General features: G+C 36.5%; 1 protein-coding gene across 1 annotated transcript in view; it reads left to right on the forward strand.

The window, feature by feature from the left end:
- The window catches only part of DNAH7 (dynein axonemal heavy chain 7), a 341486-nt gene that overhangs the window by 256227 nt on the left and 63405 nt on the right, over positions 1–21854 (forward strand). The window contains 5 exon segments of the mRNA XM_050752319.1: positions 4831–5021; positions 11732–11865; positions 12603–12938; positions 19360–19486; positions 20679–20873. Of these exon segments, the coding sequence (XP_050608276.1) occupies positions 4831–5021; positions 11732–11865; positions 12603–12938; positions 19360–19486; positions 20679–20873 (983 nt within the window).

Genomic DNA, 21854 nt, shown 5'->3' on the forward strand with positions numbered 1-21854 from the left:
CCAAAAAGAATATTAAATCAGTAACAACTGAGAACCAAAATAGGTGGGTAGTTATTATAGTCAACCAGTGAATAGAAACAAAGCAAAACAAAACAACAAAATAAAAACCTAGAGTAATTTTAACAATAAAAAGTGAGAAAAAGACAAAACTTTTCAGAAAAACAAGAGAAGGCTTGAGTACGACAGCTCTTTTTCTCTGACGGGAAAACTGAAAGTGTAAAGATGTAAACTTTCAGAAATAAATGTTTAGAAAATAATACTTAACCTAGAAGAAAAAAGAGTAATGAGCCACAAAACATTCAGAAGAGTAAGTTTCGAATTAACTGGAATAAGCTCTGGAATGAACCCTAATATATGTAAGCCTTTGATGCACTATAAATTAAGCATTATAAACCAACAGAAAAATGATACAACACACCAGCAAGTAGTATTAGGAAAACTGGCTTTGTGGAAAAACATTTTAGGTCAGAGTTTCACTTCACATCAAAATATGTTCCAGATGAGTTTAAAAATTAAATATGAAAGAAAAAAGACAAATGCTAAAAGGAAACATAGTCCTTTGATGGGAAAGGACGTCCTAAGCAAATACACAATGGAAAAAAATATATGTTATATATATATTTGTATATATGTTATATATATTATATATGTTTATATATGTTTATATATATAGCATATATTTATATGTATTTTTTATATTATATGTATAAATATATATAAATATATTTTATATATATATTTTGTATGTATCTGTCACCCAGGCTGGAGTGCAGTGGCACGATCTCAGCTCACTGCAAGCTCCACCTCCTGGGTTCATGCCGTTCTCCTGCCTTAGCCTTCCGAGTAGCTGGGACTAGAGCAACCCACCACCACACCCAACTAATTTTTTTGTATTTTTAGTAGAGATGGGGTTTCACCATGTTAGCCAGGATGGTCTCGATCTCCTGACCTTGTGATCCACCCACCTCGGCCTCCCAAAATGCTGGAATTACAGGTGTGAGCCACCACGCCCGTCCTGGAAAAAATATTTGAAAAGAAAAAGTTTCAACCTATGAAATTTATTTGTATCTTAATTTAAGCCATAACAGTATAAGCCAAATACCTTAAGACAATGGGGAATTATGTTTTCTGCCTTGATATTTGACAAAACTGTGAATTATTAAATTTTTAAGGTGTATCAATTTTTAAACAGTTCTTAGCTTCAAGAGATTCTTGCAGCTGAAGTTTTATGATGTCTAGGATTTGTTTATAAATAATCCAGGTTAGATAAGGAATGGATGAAACTAGACTGGCCAAATTTACAAGGCTTAAAGCAGGGTGATTGGTAGGTATATCAGGTACCAATTATATACCATTCTCTTTATTTTGAGAAAGGCTTGAAAATTTCTACAACAAAAACTTAAATTATAAGAAGAAATATAAGCAAATTTAAAAGCAAGTGGAAGGTCAGGTACAGTGGCTCATGCCTGTAATCCTAGCACTTTGAGAGTCTGAGGTGGGAGGACTGGTTGAGCCCAGGAGTTTGAGACCAGTCTGGGCAACATAGCAAGACCCCATTTTTAAAAAAAAAAATTAGCTGGGCCCGGTGGTCCATGCCTGCAGTTCCAGCTATGCGAGGTTGAGGTGGGAGGACTGCCTGAGCCTGGAGGTTGAGGCTACAGTGAACTGTGATCACACCACTACACTCCAGCCTGGGAGACACAGCTAGACCCTGTCTCAAAAAAATAAAATAAAATAGGCTGGGGGCAATAGTTCACACCTGTAATCCCAGCACTTTGGGAGGCTGAGGTAGGCAGATTGATTGAGTTCACGAGTTTAAGACCAGCCTGGGCCACATGGTAAAGCCCTATCTTTACCAAAAATACAAAACATTATCTGGGTGTGATGGTACCCACCTGTAGTCCCAGCTACCCAGGAGGCTGAGGTGGGAAGATGGCCTGAGCCCAGGAGGTAGAGGTTGCAGTGAGCTGAGATTGTGCCACACTGCACTCCAGCCTGGGCAACACAGTGAGACCCCATCTCAAATAAATAAATAAATAAATAAGAACAAGTTGAAAACTGGGGGAAATATTTGCTAAAACAGTGTTTTAAAATACAGATAAAGTTTTTAAAGTAGCAATGAGTGCTGATTGTTCCTGTCGTCCACTCACCTTTGTCTTTAGTATCAGCACCCCTGTGTTACATGAGAACATTGCATCCAGACTAAAGAACTTAATTCCTAACCTCTGTTGTGGTTATATATGGCCATATGACTGTGGTTGGGTTTGGTCAAATTACTGTATTCTGGCCAAAAAGATGAGCGTGGAAGTGCCATTTGTGACTCCCAGGAAACACCCTGAAAGGATATTTCTTCTTTTTTTTTCTGATGGTTGGAATGTGGATGTGGTTTAAAAGGCCATATCAGCCAAAGAGATCAAAGCCATGTGCCAAGAATAGTAAAGGTGCAAGATGGCAGGATCTTGAATCCCTCACTATTTAGATACAACCTCCTTTCAGCTTTGAGCTGACTATCTTGGGCTCTCCTGTATATGAGACATAAATTTCTCCTTGTTGTCATTGTTATCATTTTGGGTTTTCTGATGCTTGTCACTGAACCCAATTGTAAATAATATATCCTACAATGAAAAAAGGTCAAGTATGTTAGTATACAGTTTCCAGAAAAAAAAATATAGTTAGCCAAAGAACAGCTAAAAACACCCTGCCAAAAATACAAATTTAACAGTATTTTTTACCTATCAATAATAAAAGTCACAAATATATTATTGAATGCTGACAGTATGGTATAGTGGTTAAGAGAGTGACAAAGGAGTCAGACAGCCAGTTTCAAGTCCCTGCTTTGCTTTGTCATTTACTAGCTGATTTAACTGAAAAATTTATTTTTGATTGCCTGTCCTATTTCATCTGCAAAACATGCTTTTTGAAGTTATAAGGATGACAAGAAAATACAATGCCAGCATGGTGTCCAGCATTTGTAAATACAGTGATATTTTGTAAAAATAGGTTTAAAAACAAATGACACAATGAGTGCTCATTGCAACTCTGAAATCTCTACAGCTTTTCAGGAAAGTAACTTGGAATACAAATAGCTTTTAAAATGTTCATAACTGTTGACCATTAATTCTACTTCTAGGGCTCCAGCCTGATTAAATAATTAGAGATGAACACAAAGGTTTATTCCTAAAGATGTTCACTGTGGCATTATTAATAATAGTGTAAAAGTAGAAGCAATCTAAACAATAGAAAATTAAAATTTAATACATTATGATGCATTCATATTATTTAACAATGAAAAATAATCCTTTTATGCAAGTAGAAAATAAAAATGAGTTTAAAAATAACCTGACATGCCTGCCTTGGCTGAGATCTCAGCAACGGAGCAAATCACCAAGAAGACAATTTTAGGAATTCATTTAGCCAGGAGTAGCCTGTGGGAAGGAGAAAATATGTCTGCATTTTCATGGCAATTGAGATCCAAATACCTGTCACCCCAGCACCCTGAGCCCATTTCTTCCCCTCCAGATTGCACACCCATCCCTTGAGGGACGTCTACAAAATGCCATCATCCAAATTTGGCTATGATAGCACCCCATACACCAAAATGTAAGACTTTAACTCAGCAAAGATATCAATAGCCTTAACAATGTCACTGATCTTTGATCCAGGGATTCCCGTTCTAGAATGGTATCAGAGGAAAATATTCTGAAATGTAGTTCTTTTAACACAGTGCTTGTTATAATATTCAGAACAAGAAACAATCCAAATATCTAATAATAGAACACTGGTTTAAAAAAGAGAACACTAATATGATACACTATTATGCAGTAATTACAAGCATGCTTATTAGAGTTTTCAATAACATGGCGAAACATTTATGCTGTAAGTCAAAAAAAAAATTAGGATGCAAAATTCAATATGTTTAGTCTCAACTGTGTATGGAGAAAGATAAATAACAGTAGAGATAATAGTTTTATATTCAAGAGTTATACTATGTGTAATTTGTGTCATTTTTCTTTTTTTCCTTTTTTATGTTTGAGACAGGATATTGCTCTGTGGCCCAAGCTGGAGGGCAATAGCTTGATTATGGCTAACTGCAGCCTTGACCTCCCAGGCTCATACAATCCTCCCAGCTCAGCCTCCCAAGTAGCTGCCACCTGGTTAATTCTTGTATTTTCTTTGTAGAGACTTTGTAGACAGGATCTTGCCATGTTGCCTAGGCTGGTCTTGAACTCCTGGACTCAAGCAATCCTCTCAAAGTGCTGGAATTACAGGCATGAGCTACCGTGCCTGGCCTTCGTGTCATTTTTCTATCAGTCTATATGCTGTATGAGTCAATTATTAAAATATTAGGGAGAAGTAGAGACAGTAATTAAGCAAATCTAATTAGGAGCAGTTTTCCATTTCTTATTTATACCTTCCTTCCTGTACTTTGCAGATGTTCTACAATAAGCATTTTTAATAATTAAAAATACAGTCACAGTTTAAATAACTACAACTGGAAATGCCTTTTCTCTGGTGTCTCAGATGGATAAACTTTACTGCCATAATACCTGGACACCTAGTGAACCCCAGGGCAGGCAGCGTGCACCTGGCAGGACTATGACTCAGGAGAAGGGAAGAAGGCAGGATGACTAGGTAGACCCACCACTTAAGTCCTTCCCACAGAATGTAGCTATTTTTATGGCATTATGTCTTTATACTTTTCAGAAGACACAAATAATTTTGTAGGTATCTAGGAACAGAATTTATCTATAAGGCTGAAAGCACTTGGAGGGTTGAATGTTTATAGTCAATATTTAAAATAACATGAAATCTTTTCTGATTTTACTCCAGTGTTGCTAGAAAATGTTGGCGAAGAACTAGATCCTATTTTGGAACCTCTTCTACTAAAACAAACCTTTAAGCAGGGTGGGAGTACATGTATCCGGCTTGGGGACTCCACAATTGAATATGCACCTGACTTCCGCTTCTATATTACTACCAAGTTAAGAAATCCTCATTATCTTCCTGAAACATCAGTAAAGGCCAGTATATGAAATGAGTATTTCTTTATCAGATTTTGTAAGTAGTGACTATATATTCCTCCTGAATCATAAGAAGAACAAGTCTTCCTAAGAAAAATGGATTTTGCCTTATTTTGGCGTTTCCTGAAATTATTGCTATAATAATTTCCAAATGTTGCTTTGGTGAGTACACGTAAGTAATAAAGGAACCTTCAGTATGCTGTGAAAAAAAAAAAAAAGTCATCAGAATCAAATTTCTACAATGGATATGATTCTTAGATTTTCATTGTTAAAAATAGAAGACATATACCCACATTCTTTCTTTGTAATAAATGATAATATGCTAATTATTGAAATTGAAATTCAGAAACAGAACTCCATTTTTCTTTCTCAGACTAAGGTTGCTGCTATCTGATTTTATGTAATTACTTAGAAGAACTGTTTTCAATCACTGTTCTTTTAGAATACTAAAATTTCCTTTAAAGAGTAAATTTAGCTTTAAGTTTTAGTCAGTGACTAAAATGTCCTGAGATGTTGATCTGCAACTGAGCTCCTAGGTTTATGGGCTACAACTTATTCTGTTTTTACTCCTACTTCTTAGCCTTGGTTGGCATTCATTAAATGTTTGTGGAGTGAGTGAGTGAGTGAAGGATTGCTTTCATTTACAGAAGCAAGCAGAAGAAGACATTAAGAAATGCTTATTTAGATTTTGAAAGTTATATAGAGAGGCAAGAGTTATGTAGTGAATTCAAATACTTGCCTTTATTGGAAATATTTAAATTAACATAGGCATCTCTCTGCAGAGAAAGGATCGAGATGGTGTAATTTATTCCCTCCAAGATGAACAAACATGATCCCTGCTCTCCAGAGGTCTATCTTATAAATAATGTATATGCAAAGTGACTAAATTGTGTGACTAGGAAGACACGGCGGAGCTGCAGTGTGTCCTGGGAGCTCAGAGTTTAGGATATATTTAGGGTGGACATTCAGGGATGTCAGGAAGACTAGGGGAAAATGGAGTGACCCTTGAGCTTAATTTTAAAAACAGAATGTTAAAATATGGAAATTCTTGGCTATTTTTAATTAATTAAAATCCAATATTCTTTAAACACTTTAAAATACCTACTATGTATTTACCCGCTAGGGAAGGGAATATGCAGTAGTAGTTAAGGCCATAGATTCAGGTGCTACTTGCCAGGTGTGTGATTGGGGACATTTCATTTAACCTCTCTGTGCCTCAATTCTCTCATCTGTCAAATGGGAATAATAAAAGTATCTATCTCATAGAGTGATGTGAATTAAATAAATTAATCTGTGTAAAATGCTTAGAATAAAGCCAATAGATAGTTAGAGTGTTACTTATTAGCAATATTATTTAACATTTAAATATAAGTGAAAAAGAAGAAAGCAAAGAGGAAATGATAAAATCCCAGAGCTGTGTTAGAGAAAAATGTTTAAGTAAGTGACATGGAAAACGTTTTTAACTGTTCAGTAAAATATGTGGAACTATTGAACATAACATAAACAATTCTTAGTTCACTAATAACTGGTTATGGTAGGAGTCATAAAGCGCTGTGGGGAGGAAACTGACCTATGATTCAGTATCAAAACCCTTAAGATCCCTAGAGTGTCTTATTGCTTTATTATTTTTAATTGCTGGGATTGATTAAACAGGGACTAGAAAACGTAGTGAGGCAGTTACTTGCTTTCATTTACAAATTATAATACTTCCTCCGGATCCCACTTTTAGGATCTTTTATGTACCTTTTGCTTTCAAAAGCACCCAAGTGATGGTGTCGTGCTGGTATAATCCTTTTGAGTCTAAATGAAAATAAAATTATGAAAGCATAGTTTATGGTCTTAAATGTTTATTTGAGAACAGATGACTTCATTTGAAAAGTCTTGATGTGAAAAGACCCAACATTAATGGAATATGAATGGAAACCTCCTTGTGTCTGAACACAGTGAAGTGAAAGTTGTAAAACATGCATTTTGCTACCACTGTGCCTATGGTTTTTGGATTAAAGCAAATGTAACTTGTGGACTTGGTTTCTCATGCCAATAGGGAAAATATCTTGAAAGCTTTATCCTTTTTCCATGAATAAATGGCAAAGCAGTGGAGAATTCCATAACATTTAATGAGTTTTAAAAATTGCTTATCTCATATAAATTTATGATTATATCCATGTAGTGTGTAGTTAGTGGCCTCCATGGTCTGCCATGGGACACGTTGGGGAAAAGTGTTTAACCCAGATAATATCCCATTGAGGAGGTGCCTAGGTGTGGGCGGAAGGAGGGAGTCGCCTTCCTAGGGGTTTTGCAAGAAGCTGTTTTATACTTATTGGCCACAGGTAGGACATTTTCTTACAAAAATAAAATTACTCTGTCCCTGCAGAGGAAGTGTTTTCTTATAAATAAAAGCAGGGAAACACGATATCTCCCACCCAGTAGCAGGAGCTGGGAATATGGAGATGTGGAGGCTCAAGCAACTCCATCTTGGAAGCTAATCCACCAAGTTGACTTCTGATTTACCCCTGTTCTGGGAAAGGTCTAAGATTTCCAGTTTATCTACTGTGCCTCATGTAAGAGCAGGTACTTACCGTGCGTCCTGCCCTTCCGTCAAACAACCTTCAATTATTCTACACATCCCTTCTAAATCACTTCTCCTATGGTATACGAGCCCTGGGTCTCGTGGGTAATGGCACAGGGATCCACTGACTTGTCTCGCTGCCACCCAGGACACAGACAAGGCTTCTGTTTGTTAAGTCCCTATTAGATGTTTCTTTCTAAGAAGTCGGATGCGTCAGCCTCTTTCTTCAGCCTCAGCTTCTGCTGATGTCAGGGGTAGGTATGCATAGACCCGCCCACCAGGAAACAACAGATGACAAGACAAAAACGAAAAGTAGAGAGAACAGCAACCTCAGTAACACCATTATGTATTTTTAGTTTGTAAGAAAGGAAAACCTTTGCGCCTTGGCAATGCAAACAATTTATAAATCAGGCAACACCTCCAAAGGTGCTTTAAAAAGTCATTAAGATTAGAAAAATAACATTTTTGACTCTTTTTTTTTTTTTAATCACCTTCCCACCAGTTGGGAAACACTGCTTGTCTTTAGGAGGGAGAGTGATGGCTGCTTCTAGGGTTGCGCAGTCTGTACATGAAAGCAAGGTGGAGTTGAAGAGGGCTGAGATCTGGCCCCAGGGTGCCTAGGCATTGGCCTGGTGTGGGCTGATTCTGCATGCAGATGACATCTTTTTCTAATCCACATAAGGTACTTCATAGACCAGCAGAGCCTTGAGAAGAATAAAACATAAAAACAAGAACAACACTTTTGCTTCACAAATACGTCTTTTGAATAAGCTGCCTATATTGGGTTTGGTTGATTATAACCTGCTACATGTAGGTAGTTTGTCCATGGAGTTGTTTCTTCTCTACTAGTTCACGTGTTTTAAAATTCAAATTAAAATTCTAATTTTTTTTTTTTTTTTTTTTTTGAGACGGAGTCTCGCTCTGTCACCCAGGCAGTAGGTCGCAGCTCACTGCAAGCTCCGCCTCTCAGGTTTACACCATTCTCCTGCCTCAGCCTGCCGAGTAGCTGGGACTACAGGCGCCCGCCACCTCGCCCGGCTAGTTTTTTGTATTTTTTAGTAGAGACGGGGTTTCACCGTGTTAGCCAGGGTGGTCTCGATCTCCTGACCTCCTGATCCGCCCGTCTCGGCTTCCCAAAGTGCTGGGATTACAGGCTTGAGCTACCGCGCCCGGCCTTAACATTCTAATTATAAAAAACCCTCAGATTTCGGTATGCCAAAATGCCTTTTTTTAGCTGCTACAATTTAGGTTAGGTCGTGATCGAAAATGTATTTAAAAGTTTTGGACAAAATGTCACTACCATATAGAATGTGGTGGTGGTACCTAGGTTTGGGAAAGTACTTCCTATTAAGGAACCTCCTTTCATTAGGGAAACGAGGAAATCAGGAGCAAACACTGAGTCACCTCTGATGATCTGTGGTAGTTGGTGAAATTTTTGTAGAATTTTCAAGGGTAAAAAACAAGTATTTCTTTTTTATTTTTTTAAATTTTACTTTAAGTTCTGGGATACATGTGCAGAACATGCAGGTTTGTTACATAGGTAAACATGTGCTATGGTGGTTTGCTGTACCTATCAACTCCTCATCTAGGTTTTAAACCCCCCATACATCAGGTATTTGTCCTAACGTTCTCCCTCCCCTTGCCTCACAGCCCCCAACAGGCCCCAGTGTGTGATGTCCCCCTCCCTGTGTCCATGTGTTCTCATTATTCAACTCACACTTATGAGTGAGAACATGCGGTGTTTGGTTTTCTGTTCCTGTGTTAAAAAACAAGTATTTCTAATATTGCCGACTGCACACATTGAATTCTGACACATGTGGTAGAAAATGTTTGCCTTCAGTTACAGGTAGTAGACGAAGAGTGCTCCTTGGGTCCTACCTGCACACTCTCCAGTGGTAGAATGGATTCCTCTAAACGTGCTTTGCCTTTCTCTGCTGCTTTGTCTATACTGTTTTGTTTGCCAAGAGCAATTGTTCTCAATCCTGGCTGAACATTGAAATCACCTGGAGAGCTTTTACAACTTCAAATACTCAAGCCATACTCTAAACCAATTAAACCAAACTCTCTGGACACAAGACCCAGACGCTACTGGTTTTTAAATTTTGCAGTACATTCCAATCAGCATCCAAAGTTGAAATCTTCTGCCGTGTAGAATGTTGCCCTCTTCTATCTCTTGACTAACTGCCAATCACTCTTAAGTTTTAGCTCAGGTGTCCTTTGCTTGGGGGAAGCCCTCTTTGCCTCCCTCATCTGGGTTGGGTGCTCTCTGTGCTCCTGTAGCGTGCGTTGCAAGCTTACCACTCTCAGAGTCCTTATCCCATTGTATGTTCTTTGTTCTTCTGTTTGCTCAACTCAATGAAAACTTTTTGAGGGCAGGGACCAGACTGTATCTTACTCTTCTTTATATCATAGAGCCTGACTCATGGTAGCTATTATTTTATATAAAATGCCTTAGGGGAGAATCATCAAGTGACTAAAATTTTAGGAAATAGAAGTAGCAGAGAGCAACTCCATGAACGGGGAATGTGGGCATTCTGATTGTTCATTCAATAAGTTTGTAGGGAGCATGACTTTGTGCCAAACAATAAAACCATGAAGTCAAATAAGAGACGACCCCTGTGCTAAAGTTACTTTCATTCTGGTCTAGGAGAGAGTTGTGTATGCCCTTGATTGCATACAGTGTAATGTGTGCTATAAGGAGTTAAGACCCCTATGAGGAAGTACAGAAAGTAGCCTGGGGTGGTGATTGGGGTAGAACACATTGTCTGGGAAAGTGTCCAAGAGGAGCTAACACTTGATCTGCACACTGACAGATGAATAGGAGCTAATCTGGTGGATAACAAGGGGAAGGGCATCCAAGTAGAGCAAACACTGAAGCACATGGAGGCACTTCATAGACAATGTGTATGGGATTCCACAATCAGTTCTATGCAGCTAAAATGAAAGGCATGTGAATGGGAGTAGTAGGAGGTGATGCTTAAGGCATAGGTGCAATATATACAACTATTATGTATCCACAAAAATTAAAAATTAAAAAAATTGGTGATACATAGTGACAAATAAAGAGCCATCTGACTTAAAAAAAAACATAGATGTGATTCAAGACATTAGGTCAGGTAGACTACAGTATACATGAAAAAATAAAAAATAAAAGGTGAGGATTTCAAACGAAGCCAACGTCAAGATAGTGTTTATTGACTTATGGGTTCATTGGTGACCAGAGCCAGGAAGTTACTATGGTTTATTGCAGTGTGTGTGGATGGGTGTACAGAGGCAGGGCAGGGAGCAGATTGTGGAGGGCTGTATTATGAAATGAAGTGGAGGCAGAAAATACATATAGATAACATTTTCAATAAGTGTCATTGTGAAAGCCCAAAGAGAGGTTATTCCATACCTGGAAAGGATTGTGGGAGCAATAGAATGATTTGTTTGTTGTTTGCTTTTTAAAAGAAGAAACCTGAGCATGTTTGCATGTTTATGAGAAAGAACCAGGAGATGTGGGCAATGAAGAGAGACCTGCCTGTAAGAGCAATTACGTCCCCAGATGAAGCAGTTGTTAGCAGACAGTCTTGATGGACACCATGAAAATGTAAATTCCTTAGTTCACAATAGTGGCTGATTATCAGATTGTAAAAATGCTTCACCCATGACAAATAATTACAGTGTTCCCTTTTCTCTTATCTCACTTTGTAAGATTTCCTTTACTTTTGACACCACTAGAATCCTTAAAATGTAAATCAGCTGCTCCAACTATTATGATTCTAGAGCCAGGCTTTGAACCATATATTATGCCACGGCTGCTCTGATCAACTGAAATGAAAGATAGCTTCCAACTTGATTCTAATGAATTTTGCTGTTAAAGAGTTCTCAGAAATTGGACTAGTTTGAAATGAGAATAAGTTGATCACCAAACAAACTCTTTGAGTTATTAGATTTCTGACTATGAGAAACTGAGTGGGTTTTAAATCCAACAATCATGTTTGCCTATGTCGTTAATCATAGTCTCTACAAATTACACCTTTACAAGTACTACCATGTATAGTAAATGAAGTCTATTTTAAGGTCAGAACTTGACACATAAAAGCAGAGGCGTTTTTAACAGAAATAATGATATAATTTTTGTATATTTTTTCATTTATAGGTAACATTATTAAACTTCATGATAACCCCAGAGGGAATGCAAGATCAGCTTCTGGGAATTGTGGTGGCACGAGAAAGGCCAGACCTTGAAGAAGAAAAGCAAGCCTTGATATTACAAGGAGCTGAAAACAAAAGGTTTTAAATATCATAAACAGAACTATTCTTATTTGTTTCGAGATCACTAGAATGAATTAAAATACATTTTACAGATCTCTTTTGTTAGATTTATTAGGAATACTGCAAGCGAAAGTGTAACAGGAAAATATGAGGAATTATACCTCTATGTAAATTTAGAAAACTGCATTACTGAGGATATTTTGACATGCAAGTTCTTAGGCAATGGAAGAGCTAGAAGGCCTGCCAGAAGTCAGGGCAGGGTATTTTCAAATATTCCACAAAGTTTTAGCACAAGAGTTTTAGTAGTCACTGTGTAACTGAGGTAACCTGTTTTTACTGGAGCATGGTATAAATGAATAGAATATGTTGCATCCCACTTTCTGCTCATAACATCTATATCATAGGTAGAAAGAGTAAAGCTGTATAAGTCATGTAAAATTTCAGAAAATAAACAGAGTGCTGCTTTCTGTTCACTCCGAACTGAGATCCTTGATGGCAGAGTAAATTGGCTTGCCGTATTTCTCTCTAGTTAGCCCATAAATGATCATTAAAAAGGGAACTGGAGCAGAAAGGCCCATCTTTGTGACATTTTGCGAGATAGGAAATTAATTATAACGCATCACCATTACAGATATTTGTCACAAAGTGATGCATTTCTTTAGGTTACAAGTTCTTTGTTTCTTATAAAAGAACATATACGTGAAATGATTTTAAATGATTTCTTTTTCTTCTAAGAAAATTGTGTTTTATTCCAGGCAGTTAAAAGAAATAGAAGACAAGATTTTAGAAGTTCTTTCATCTTCGGAAGGCAATATATTAGAAGATGAAACTGCTATTAAGATATTATCTTCCTCCAAGGCTTTGGCTAATGAGATTTCTCAGAAGCAGGAAGTAGCCGAAGAGACAGAGAAAAAGATTGATGCCACCCGCATGGGCTATCGTCCTATTGCCATCCACTCTTCCATCCTGTTTTTTTCTCTTGCTGACTTAGCCAACATTGAGCCCATGTACCAGTATTCACTGACCTGGTTTATTAACCTTTTCATCCTGTCTATTGAAAATTCAGAGAAATCAGAAATTTTGGCAAAAAGGTATGTAAAGGAAAAACTAATTAATATTAACTAATTAATGCATGAAATTAGAGAGTAATTTGTGGCCTCCATTGTTGTCTCAGAATGGTACAAGCATTACAGCCACTTACCTAAAATGAACTTGATTAATCATTGTACCAGAAATAAATTCGAGGGTTAGAAATTGAACAGATGTGTCCAAATTCAGTCTGCCAAGAAACTGTTTACAGAGATCTAGGATTATAATGTAATTCTAGAAAGAGAAAACATTTACCTTCATTTTTCATTTGCAAAATATATTTATGAATGGAAGTATGGAAAGAGTAGTTAATACTTTTTAAAAATATGACTCCTATTCTGTACGAACTGGCATTCTAAAAGTTGCAAATTCACATTTTAATATACACATCTGTAAAATTTGTCAAATGCTAGGGTAAAAAAATCCCAAAGCTTGTTGTGATTATTTGTGGTAATAGAGCTTCTTTTCTATTTTTCTTATTCACATAAAATACTTTATATTACTGTTGGCTATTACAATAAGTAATGGAATTAAGACCTGACTTAAATCTACAAGAGAATTAAATTTCATTTGATTTTTAAAAATCAGATAATTTTCAGTTTGGTATTAAAACATGTTTTTAATAGAGTTTAATGTGTAATTAAAAAAAGTAATTAATTACAACTTTTACCTTTTATAACCATCTTGATAAATATGAACCTAGATACTTCAGTTTCTTGACTGTTTAGACCCACAAGGGAAACTCAATTTATCACTCACAGCTAAGAATTATGTTTAGAAATCCAAAATGTTAATCTTACTTTAATCTGAATTTAATTCCTTTATCATAGTAGAGGTCTAAAATTTTGAGTGTTCTTAGACTTAGCAGTTTTTTGTTAGTAAGATTTATTATTTTACAGGTTTGAATACGAGACTAATAAAGGTATGAGTCTGACACTTTGGGCTTGGCCAAAAATATATATCGATATATAGATATCTGCCATTGAGAAAGGGAGGGAGTAGGTTATTTATTTGGAAGAAATGCATTGCATAATGATAGAGTTTATTCATCTTTATGATATTTGAAAATGTTTAGTTTATTTCTTCCAGTTCTGAAATTTTCAAGTTTAGCAAGGATTACAGAAATAAAAAAATTTTAAGTGATCTTTCTTAGAAAAGTTCCCAGGTGTTTGCATTATAAGTTAGTTAATTAAACATGCATGTCTGGTTTTCATACTAGATTCTGAGTTCCATAAGACAAGAATAAAAAAAATAAAATTATCCCCAGCCTGGGCATGGTGGCTCACACCTGTAATCCCAGCACTTTGGGAGGCCAAGGTGAGCAGCTTGCATGAGCCCAGGAGTTTGAGACCAGCCTGGACAACATGGCAAAACCCCGTCTCTACAAAAAACACAAAAATTTAACTGGGCATGGTGGTGTGGGCCTGTAGTCCCAGCTACTGGGGAGGCTGAGGTGGGAGGATTACGTGAGCCCAGGAGGTTGAGGCTGCAGTGAGTCGTGATTGTGCCACCACACTTCAGCCTGGGCAGTGGGAGTGAGACCCCATCTCCAACAGTTACTACAGTGCTAATCACATTATAGCCACACAATAAATAATGTTCTGCTTTTCACTACTGGTCTTAATTTCTACCTTGCGTAAAAGAATAACCACTAGAACGTTACTCTCTTAATTAGCTTAAAATCAAGGTATTTTCTGGAGTCTAGAGAAGAAAATTTCTTTGGTCTGCCATTTAAAGACGTTTTTCATATAAGCTTTAAAAATTAAAACAATTCTATGCTTTAAAAATAATGACGGGTCCTTTATTGTCTCTTATTATATCAAGTTAGAACTCATCCAAAGTATGGAATTTGTTTCTTCATTACTGTGCTTTTGTTCCTTAAGATGTAAGGAAAAGCAAACCCTTTTTACCCAGATGTGTGATTTGGATGAGATTTAGAAAACAAAATGTGGCCTTTTCTTTTTAGTTAAACTTCTTTAATTTCAAAACAATGAAAATCATATGTATGTCTGCAGTAATACTAAAAGTATAATTTTGGAACCAAAAGGTAAATAGAGAAAATAGATGTTAAAACTTTTATTGAAGTTATCAATACACATGAAGAAACATGCAGAAATCAGAAGTATTTGCCCAATGAATTCTCATAAGTGAGCAAACCTGTGTAACTAGCACCTAACTCAAGACACAGAACATTATCAACAGCCCAGAAGTGTCCGCTCCTGATCACTAACCCTCTCCCCCAAGGTGACCGCTGTCCTGACTTCCAACACCACAGGTTAGTTTTTGCCAGTTTTAGAACTTCATATAAATAGAATCACACAGTGTGTGCTTTTTTTGTGTCTGATATCTTGCACTCAGCACCATGCTTGTGAAATTAATGCACATTGTTTTGTCTAGTACAGTGTTTTACTTAGTTAGTTTTCTATTGTCGGGGAAGTATAATTAAAAACTACATCTTCTCCCAACCCAGAAACTCTCTCCTCAAAGACAGTAGAGGAAAAAAAATAGTTTTATTGTTGAATAAACATTAAATGGAACATAACACATAATCACAGGCAATCACAAAGAGATTGCAAAGACAGAGAGGAATCTCACCCCCTTAATTATCGAAGCAGATAAAACCCATTACATCACACTTAGTTCATCCTAACTTTACTTGGCAATTGAAGTGACCATCTGTGTTAGCAAATTGGCTTTATCCAGAGGAAAACCAAACTTTTCATATCTGTGTGACAGGAGGTAGTTTTGCAATTTGAGATAAGCTTAACTGCAGTTAGGCTCCTACCCTTCTGCAGCGAATTGGAGACAAGTGGGCTATCTCCCTTGATGTTTACATTTCAAAGAAATGGCTTCTGGGTCTTTGAGAAAGACATCACTGGGTCGTAAAACTGACAAAGGTCTGACTAGTTTTCCAAAGGGTGTATATAAATTTCAGTGTGAGGAGAAAGTACCTATAATTTTAGGTTTTCTAAATTATCTAAGAAAAAAAGGAGGGAAGGAAAATCTCTCTCCTTATTTTCGACAGAAAGAATTGAGTCTCTTATTTTTAATTTTTGCTTGTCCTAAAACTGTAACACAAATCATGTATCCACTCTACTGTTGAGGATATTTGGGTGGCTTCTAACTTGGGGCTACTATGAAATTTTGCTTCCTTGAACATTCCTGTTCATGGCTTTTGGTGCTGATATGTACCTGTCTTTGGTGGGTATATATACAGGAATGAAACTGATGATCACAGGGCATGCATATATTCCCTTTTAGTAAATACTGCCGATAGTTTTCCAAAGCATTGTACCAAGAGAGAAACTTTGGTCAGTCCTGTTTAATCTTTTTTTGTTGTTGTTAAAGTAAACGAAGAGTTTCCAATTAAGAAGCTAGCTCCCAAATCAGAAATGAAAAAGAGGAGTTCTCACAGGAATGATTTGTTTTTCTGCCAATCATTGATAGACACCAAATAACTGGTAGACTTCAGGCAGTTATTGGACTATAGTTCTACCAAAAGCATAGAAAGCATGTGACTATTAACACTAGCCAACTTGATTGTTTTAGAATCTTAATATTGGTCTAAAATTATTTCTCGTTTCTTTTTATTTAGGGATATAAACGTATTTCATTCTTGTTTGTCCTCTGGTAGTGATTATTATATGGTACCAAGAATATATTATGTTATAACTAGTATGGTATATACTATGCAATTGCCATAATAACTTGGATCATCTGTTATTTATAAGATTTTAATGCGTTACAATTTATGTAACAGAATAAATAACTTTATATAGCAAACAAAACAAAATAAAACAAAAATAACATAAATAGAGAAACAAAATCTAACTAGGATGTAGTTTTGTTAAATGTCCTGGAATCAATCTATTGCTGTACAAATATGCATATACATGTAATTGTAACAGCCCAGTGGGTTCTTCCTGCCTGCCGCACATAGAAAATCAACCCACTGAGACCATGACATTGTGGTAAAGAGTTTAACTGATGTGAAGCTGGCCACACCACGCGAAAGATGGAATTATTACTCAAATCAATCTCTTGAAAATTCGGAGGCTAGGGCTTTTCAAGGATAGTTTGGTGGGCAGGGTGTTAGGGAGGAGGGCATGCTGTTTGGTTGGAAATGCAATCATAGGAAGTCAGCAAGGAAAACAGTCCTCCCTGAGTCTGCTTCTGGGTGGGGGCCGCCAGAGGACTTGCTGGTCTAGGTGAGGCCATCCAATAGTCAAAAATGCAAAAGCCTGAAAAGGCATCCCAAAAGGTCAATCTTAGGTTCTACAATAGTGATGTTATTTATAGGAGTGATTGGGGAAGTTGCAAATCTTACCACCTCTGGAATCATGGCTAGTAAACTAAATTTCTTCCAAAGTTAGCTTGGCCCATGCCCAGGAATGAGCCAAGACAGCCAGCCTGTGAGGCTAGAAGCAAGATGGAGTCAGCTATTTCAGATTTCTCTTACTGTCATAATTTTGCAAAGGCAATTTGATAATTACGTACACAGTTTTTTTTTTTTCCCCACTTCTATCAAGACCATTCTCTCACGTTATTAAGTATTCTTCGGAAACATAAGTTTTAGGAGTTGCACAATATACATGCCATTGTATGAATGTACCATAATTTTCATATTATAAGACTTTTGGCTGGATGGGGTGTCTTACACCTGTAATCCCAGCACTCTGGGAAGCTGAGGGGGGCAGATTGCTTGAGCCCAAGTGTTCAATACCAGCCTGAGTGACATGGCAAAACCCTGTCTCTACAAAAAATGCAAAAATTAGCCTGGAGTGGTGACATGCACTTGTAGTCCCAGCTACCTGGGAGGCTGAAGCATGAGGACCACTTGAGCCTGGGAGTTCAAGGTTACAGTGAGTTATGATCGTACCACTGCAATCCAGCCTGGATGATACAGTGAGACCCTGTCAAACAAACAAAAACCACTTCTAAGTAGTCTCCAGCTTTTGTATTGTAAGTAATGCTGCAGTAAATATAAGTGTCTGCATCATTGCTTATTTTCTTAGGCTAAAATCCCAAATTTAGGACAAAGGTGTTCACTTCTTGCAGATTCCTGATATAAATTCCTTTCCTGGAAGATGATTCAAACACACAGCCCCATCAGAGGAACATGAATGATCCTATATCACTGTATCACTCACCAGCATTAGAATGATAATTTTAATCTTCTTTTTCACCTTAAAAGGTTATTAAAATATATTATATGTCCATTTTTACTAGTGATTGAACCTGAACTTATAATATGATTAACCTTTATAATTTTCCCTTCAATCTGTCTACAAGAAGAGACTTGTTTTAAAGTGCAGAAAATTTTATTTTACTCTAAAAAGACCAAATGTGAGTCACCCTGTATTAATTGTATGGTACTGCTACAAGTGAGACAAATTCAGTGCCATGCATGAAAAGACAACCTATTAGCATAATAATGGGGACAGAATAGTATGTTTATTTTAAATGTTCTAAGAATTTGACTGTATTTTAGCAACTATTGCCAAGCCTTTCTCTACAAAAATCTTTTTTGAAGTTCCCAACTAAAAATAAGATATATTAATTTGTTGTAATTCTCTTTATGGGAATGCTGCAGGGGATAAAATAGTTAAGAAAATAGGCAGGTAAGGAAAAGTGGAAAAAAAAAAAAAAGGTAGGATGATTGACAGCCTAGAATATCAGTCAGGACATTGCCAAAATTAGCCAGGCATGGTTGTGCACGCCTGTAGTCCCAGCTACTCGGGAGGCTGAGGCAGGAGGATGGCTTGAGCCCGGGAGGCAGAGGTCACAGTGAGCCAAGATTGCATCACTGTACTCACTCCAACCTGGGTGACAGAGAGAGACCCTGTCTCAAAAATAAATAAATAGATAAATAATAAAAAGGAAATCTTGTGATTATTCATATTTTCATGTTTTGCCTCTAGCAAATAAAAAGGGAGTTTGCCAAGTTTTGTAATTTCTTCAGCTTTTATGAATTTATAATGAGTAGCACAATACTAAACTTAATGTTAATTTAATAAAGAAGCTACTAATTTTAGATTGTTCATTTAATATATAATATAAAACATTTGAAATTATTTGTTATAAAGAGGTCAAATTTTACACCCGGAAACGCTTTGTAGATAAAAAGTCTGTAAACTTTTTAATCTCACAAATTAATATACCATCCACTAACTTTTTTCCAAGAGGAAGATTAAGTTTAAAAAAAAATTCAGTCCACAGTAAAATGCATTTGGACTGAAGTCCATTGTGTAGCTCTCAACTTGGGGCACCCAGTTAATGAGGATTCTTGATTGTTTTGGGGGTAATTGACCAGAAAGTTTATCAGAAGAACATACATGTAAATGGTGTACAATGGCTTTTCTTAAGCCCATTACCTTTAAAGTACATTTTTATTTATTTCCTTTATTTTCTGTTGACCCTTAGGCTTCAGATTCTCAAGGATCACTTTACTTATTCACTGTATGTTAATGTCTGCCGGTCACTCTTTGAAAAGGATAAGCTGCTCTTTTCCTTTTGTCTAACTGTAAATCTCCTGCTGCATGAGCGTTTGGTCAGTACTGTTTTCATTTGTAAGAAAAAACCCTTAATAACACTGATTCATTAATTTATTTGTGTGGGAGCATATATAAAAAGATTGTAAGTAGTTAAACAATAATACTGTTTATTATTATAGTTAAGGCAAGATGTGATCAGGAGAATAAATTTTGCAGAAGTGCCGGGCGCGGTGGCTCAAGCCTGTAATCCCAGCACTTTGGGAGGCCGAGACGGGCGGATCACAAGGTCAGGAGATCGAGACCATCCTGGCTAACACGGTGAAACCCTGTCTCTACTAAAAACACAAAAAATTAGCCGGGCGTGGTGATGGCGCCTGTGGTCCCAGCTACTCAGGAGGCTGAGGCAGGAGAATGGCGGGAACCCGGGAGGCGGAGCTTGCAGTGAGCTGAGATCTGGCCACTGCACTCCAGCCTGGGCGACAGAGCGAGACTCCGTCTCAAAAAAAAAAAAAAAAAAAAAAAAAAAAAAAAAAAAAATTTTGCAGAAGTGAGATATAAATTAAGCACAGAATTCATTATGTTACTATTAAATTTTTGTGTGTTTTAAAATAAATTGATTATATTAGATTTTCACAGAACTATGCATATAAATTTACTTAATATTGATACATTTACACCAGGTAGTAGTGTAAATGTTTTTAAAGACTTGTGCAAGTTACTGAAATCTGTGTAAAGTCACTATTTTATACACTTACGTGTTTAAGATTTATGGATTTCATATGGTGATGGTTGAATTTTGAAGAAATAAAGGCTTTATTGTATTTCTTGCAAAAGATGTATACCAGTAACTCATTATACTTTATGGAAAATAGTTGAAAACATGACACATTGGTGGGTTTCTGCCTTTCTACAATTTCTAGAGCCAATAGGACTCTAGACAGTCATTTTGGAAAACATGTATTCGAATAGAACGTATTCAGATTTTCACATTTAGACAAGTAATTCTGGAGTAAAATTGTCAAAAAGTAACTATTTAAAATGGAACTATTTTGAAAACTGGTTATCATGAGTATACTGTCATGAGAAATTCTTATGAATAAATATTGAGCTATATCACTAGCTATAGAATTTCATAGAGACCACATCTGAAACTTGCAAGTCAGCACTCAACTCTTTTATAACGGTGGTAAGCTTACTAGTTTATGATGAACTCATTTCTGACTCTTCATGCTGCTTTGTTTTCCAAAGATTAATAAAGCTGAGTGGAGATTTCTGCTAACTGGTGGCATTGGACTGGATAATCCTTATGCCAACCCTTGTACATGGCTTCCTCAGAAATCCTGGGATGAAATATGTCGATTAGATGATTTGCCTGCCTTCAAAACCATTCGTAGAGAGTTTATGCACTTAAAGGATGGATGGAAGAAAGTATATGATAGTTTGGTATGTTTTAACCCTCTTGCTTATTCCAGTGTTTTTAAATGGAGAAAAGAATATTAAATATCTTTTCATAAAGGCAAGATTTAAATAAGCTTTAAACAACTGGTCACATGTTAGAATGCAAACTTTGATTTATGCTACCCGCCCTTCTAAGTCAGTGGTTCTGTTTGAACTTCATTCAAACTCCTTGAAAGGTATTAAGATGCAAGAATGCTGCATGGTTCCTGAAAATATTCTTGTTGAATTTCCATGCCAGGTTTTTATTCATTATCAATGTAGATTTTGGCAATCCTAATAGCAGATGAGTTAAAATGTATGGAACAGCTATTGTTTAGATTTTCTGAATGCAGGATACAAGCTAATAAAATTTTTTGTGTGTGTCATTTGAGAAAAGGAAAAGCTTGTACAGTAGTTCTAAAACAATTTTCATAAGACCTTGTTTTACTAACTGGGGAGTATTATAATTGACACAGACATAATATTCACAATTTCCCATCTGGGATATATAGCAATTGTTGCTTTCTCTCAATTTTTCTTTAGCACAAGGGCTAGTATTTTTCCAATTTCCAGTTAATTGTTTCTATTCCTTTGTTTCTACCCTCTTGACTTCCTGCTTTCCATGAGTTTAATATGCAAGAGCTCTGCTTGGGAGAGGTTGGAGGAGAGGAAGCTAGATATGTGGAGAGTATGTTTTGTTTGGTTAACCTATATTTTATTTTGTCAGCTACTTGTTGTATTATATGTGATAGTGAGATTATGTCTTCACATGAATTCAAATATCTGGAAGTGATCTCTTTTGGATGTCTCCTTGTTCATAATAAAAATGTTTTCTAGAGACAAGTATGTGTTGTGAGTACCTCAACTAATTTAAAATTAAAATTTTATTACTGTATTGAAGCATGAAGATTTCTAATTGGAGATACCACATAGCTTTTCCTAAAGTTTCACAGGTACACATGTCTCCTTTTTTCCCCACCAAGGTTT

The sequence above is a fragment of the Macaca thibetana genome, chromosome 12 (assembly GCF_024542745.1).
Source record: "Macaca thibetana thibetana isolate TM-01 chromosome 12, ASM2454274v1, whole genome shotgun sequence".
Classification (NCBI taxonomy): domain Eukaryota; kingdom Metazoa; phylum Chordata; class Mammalia; order Primates; family Cercopithecidae; genus Macaca; species Macaca thibetana.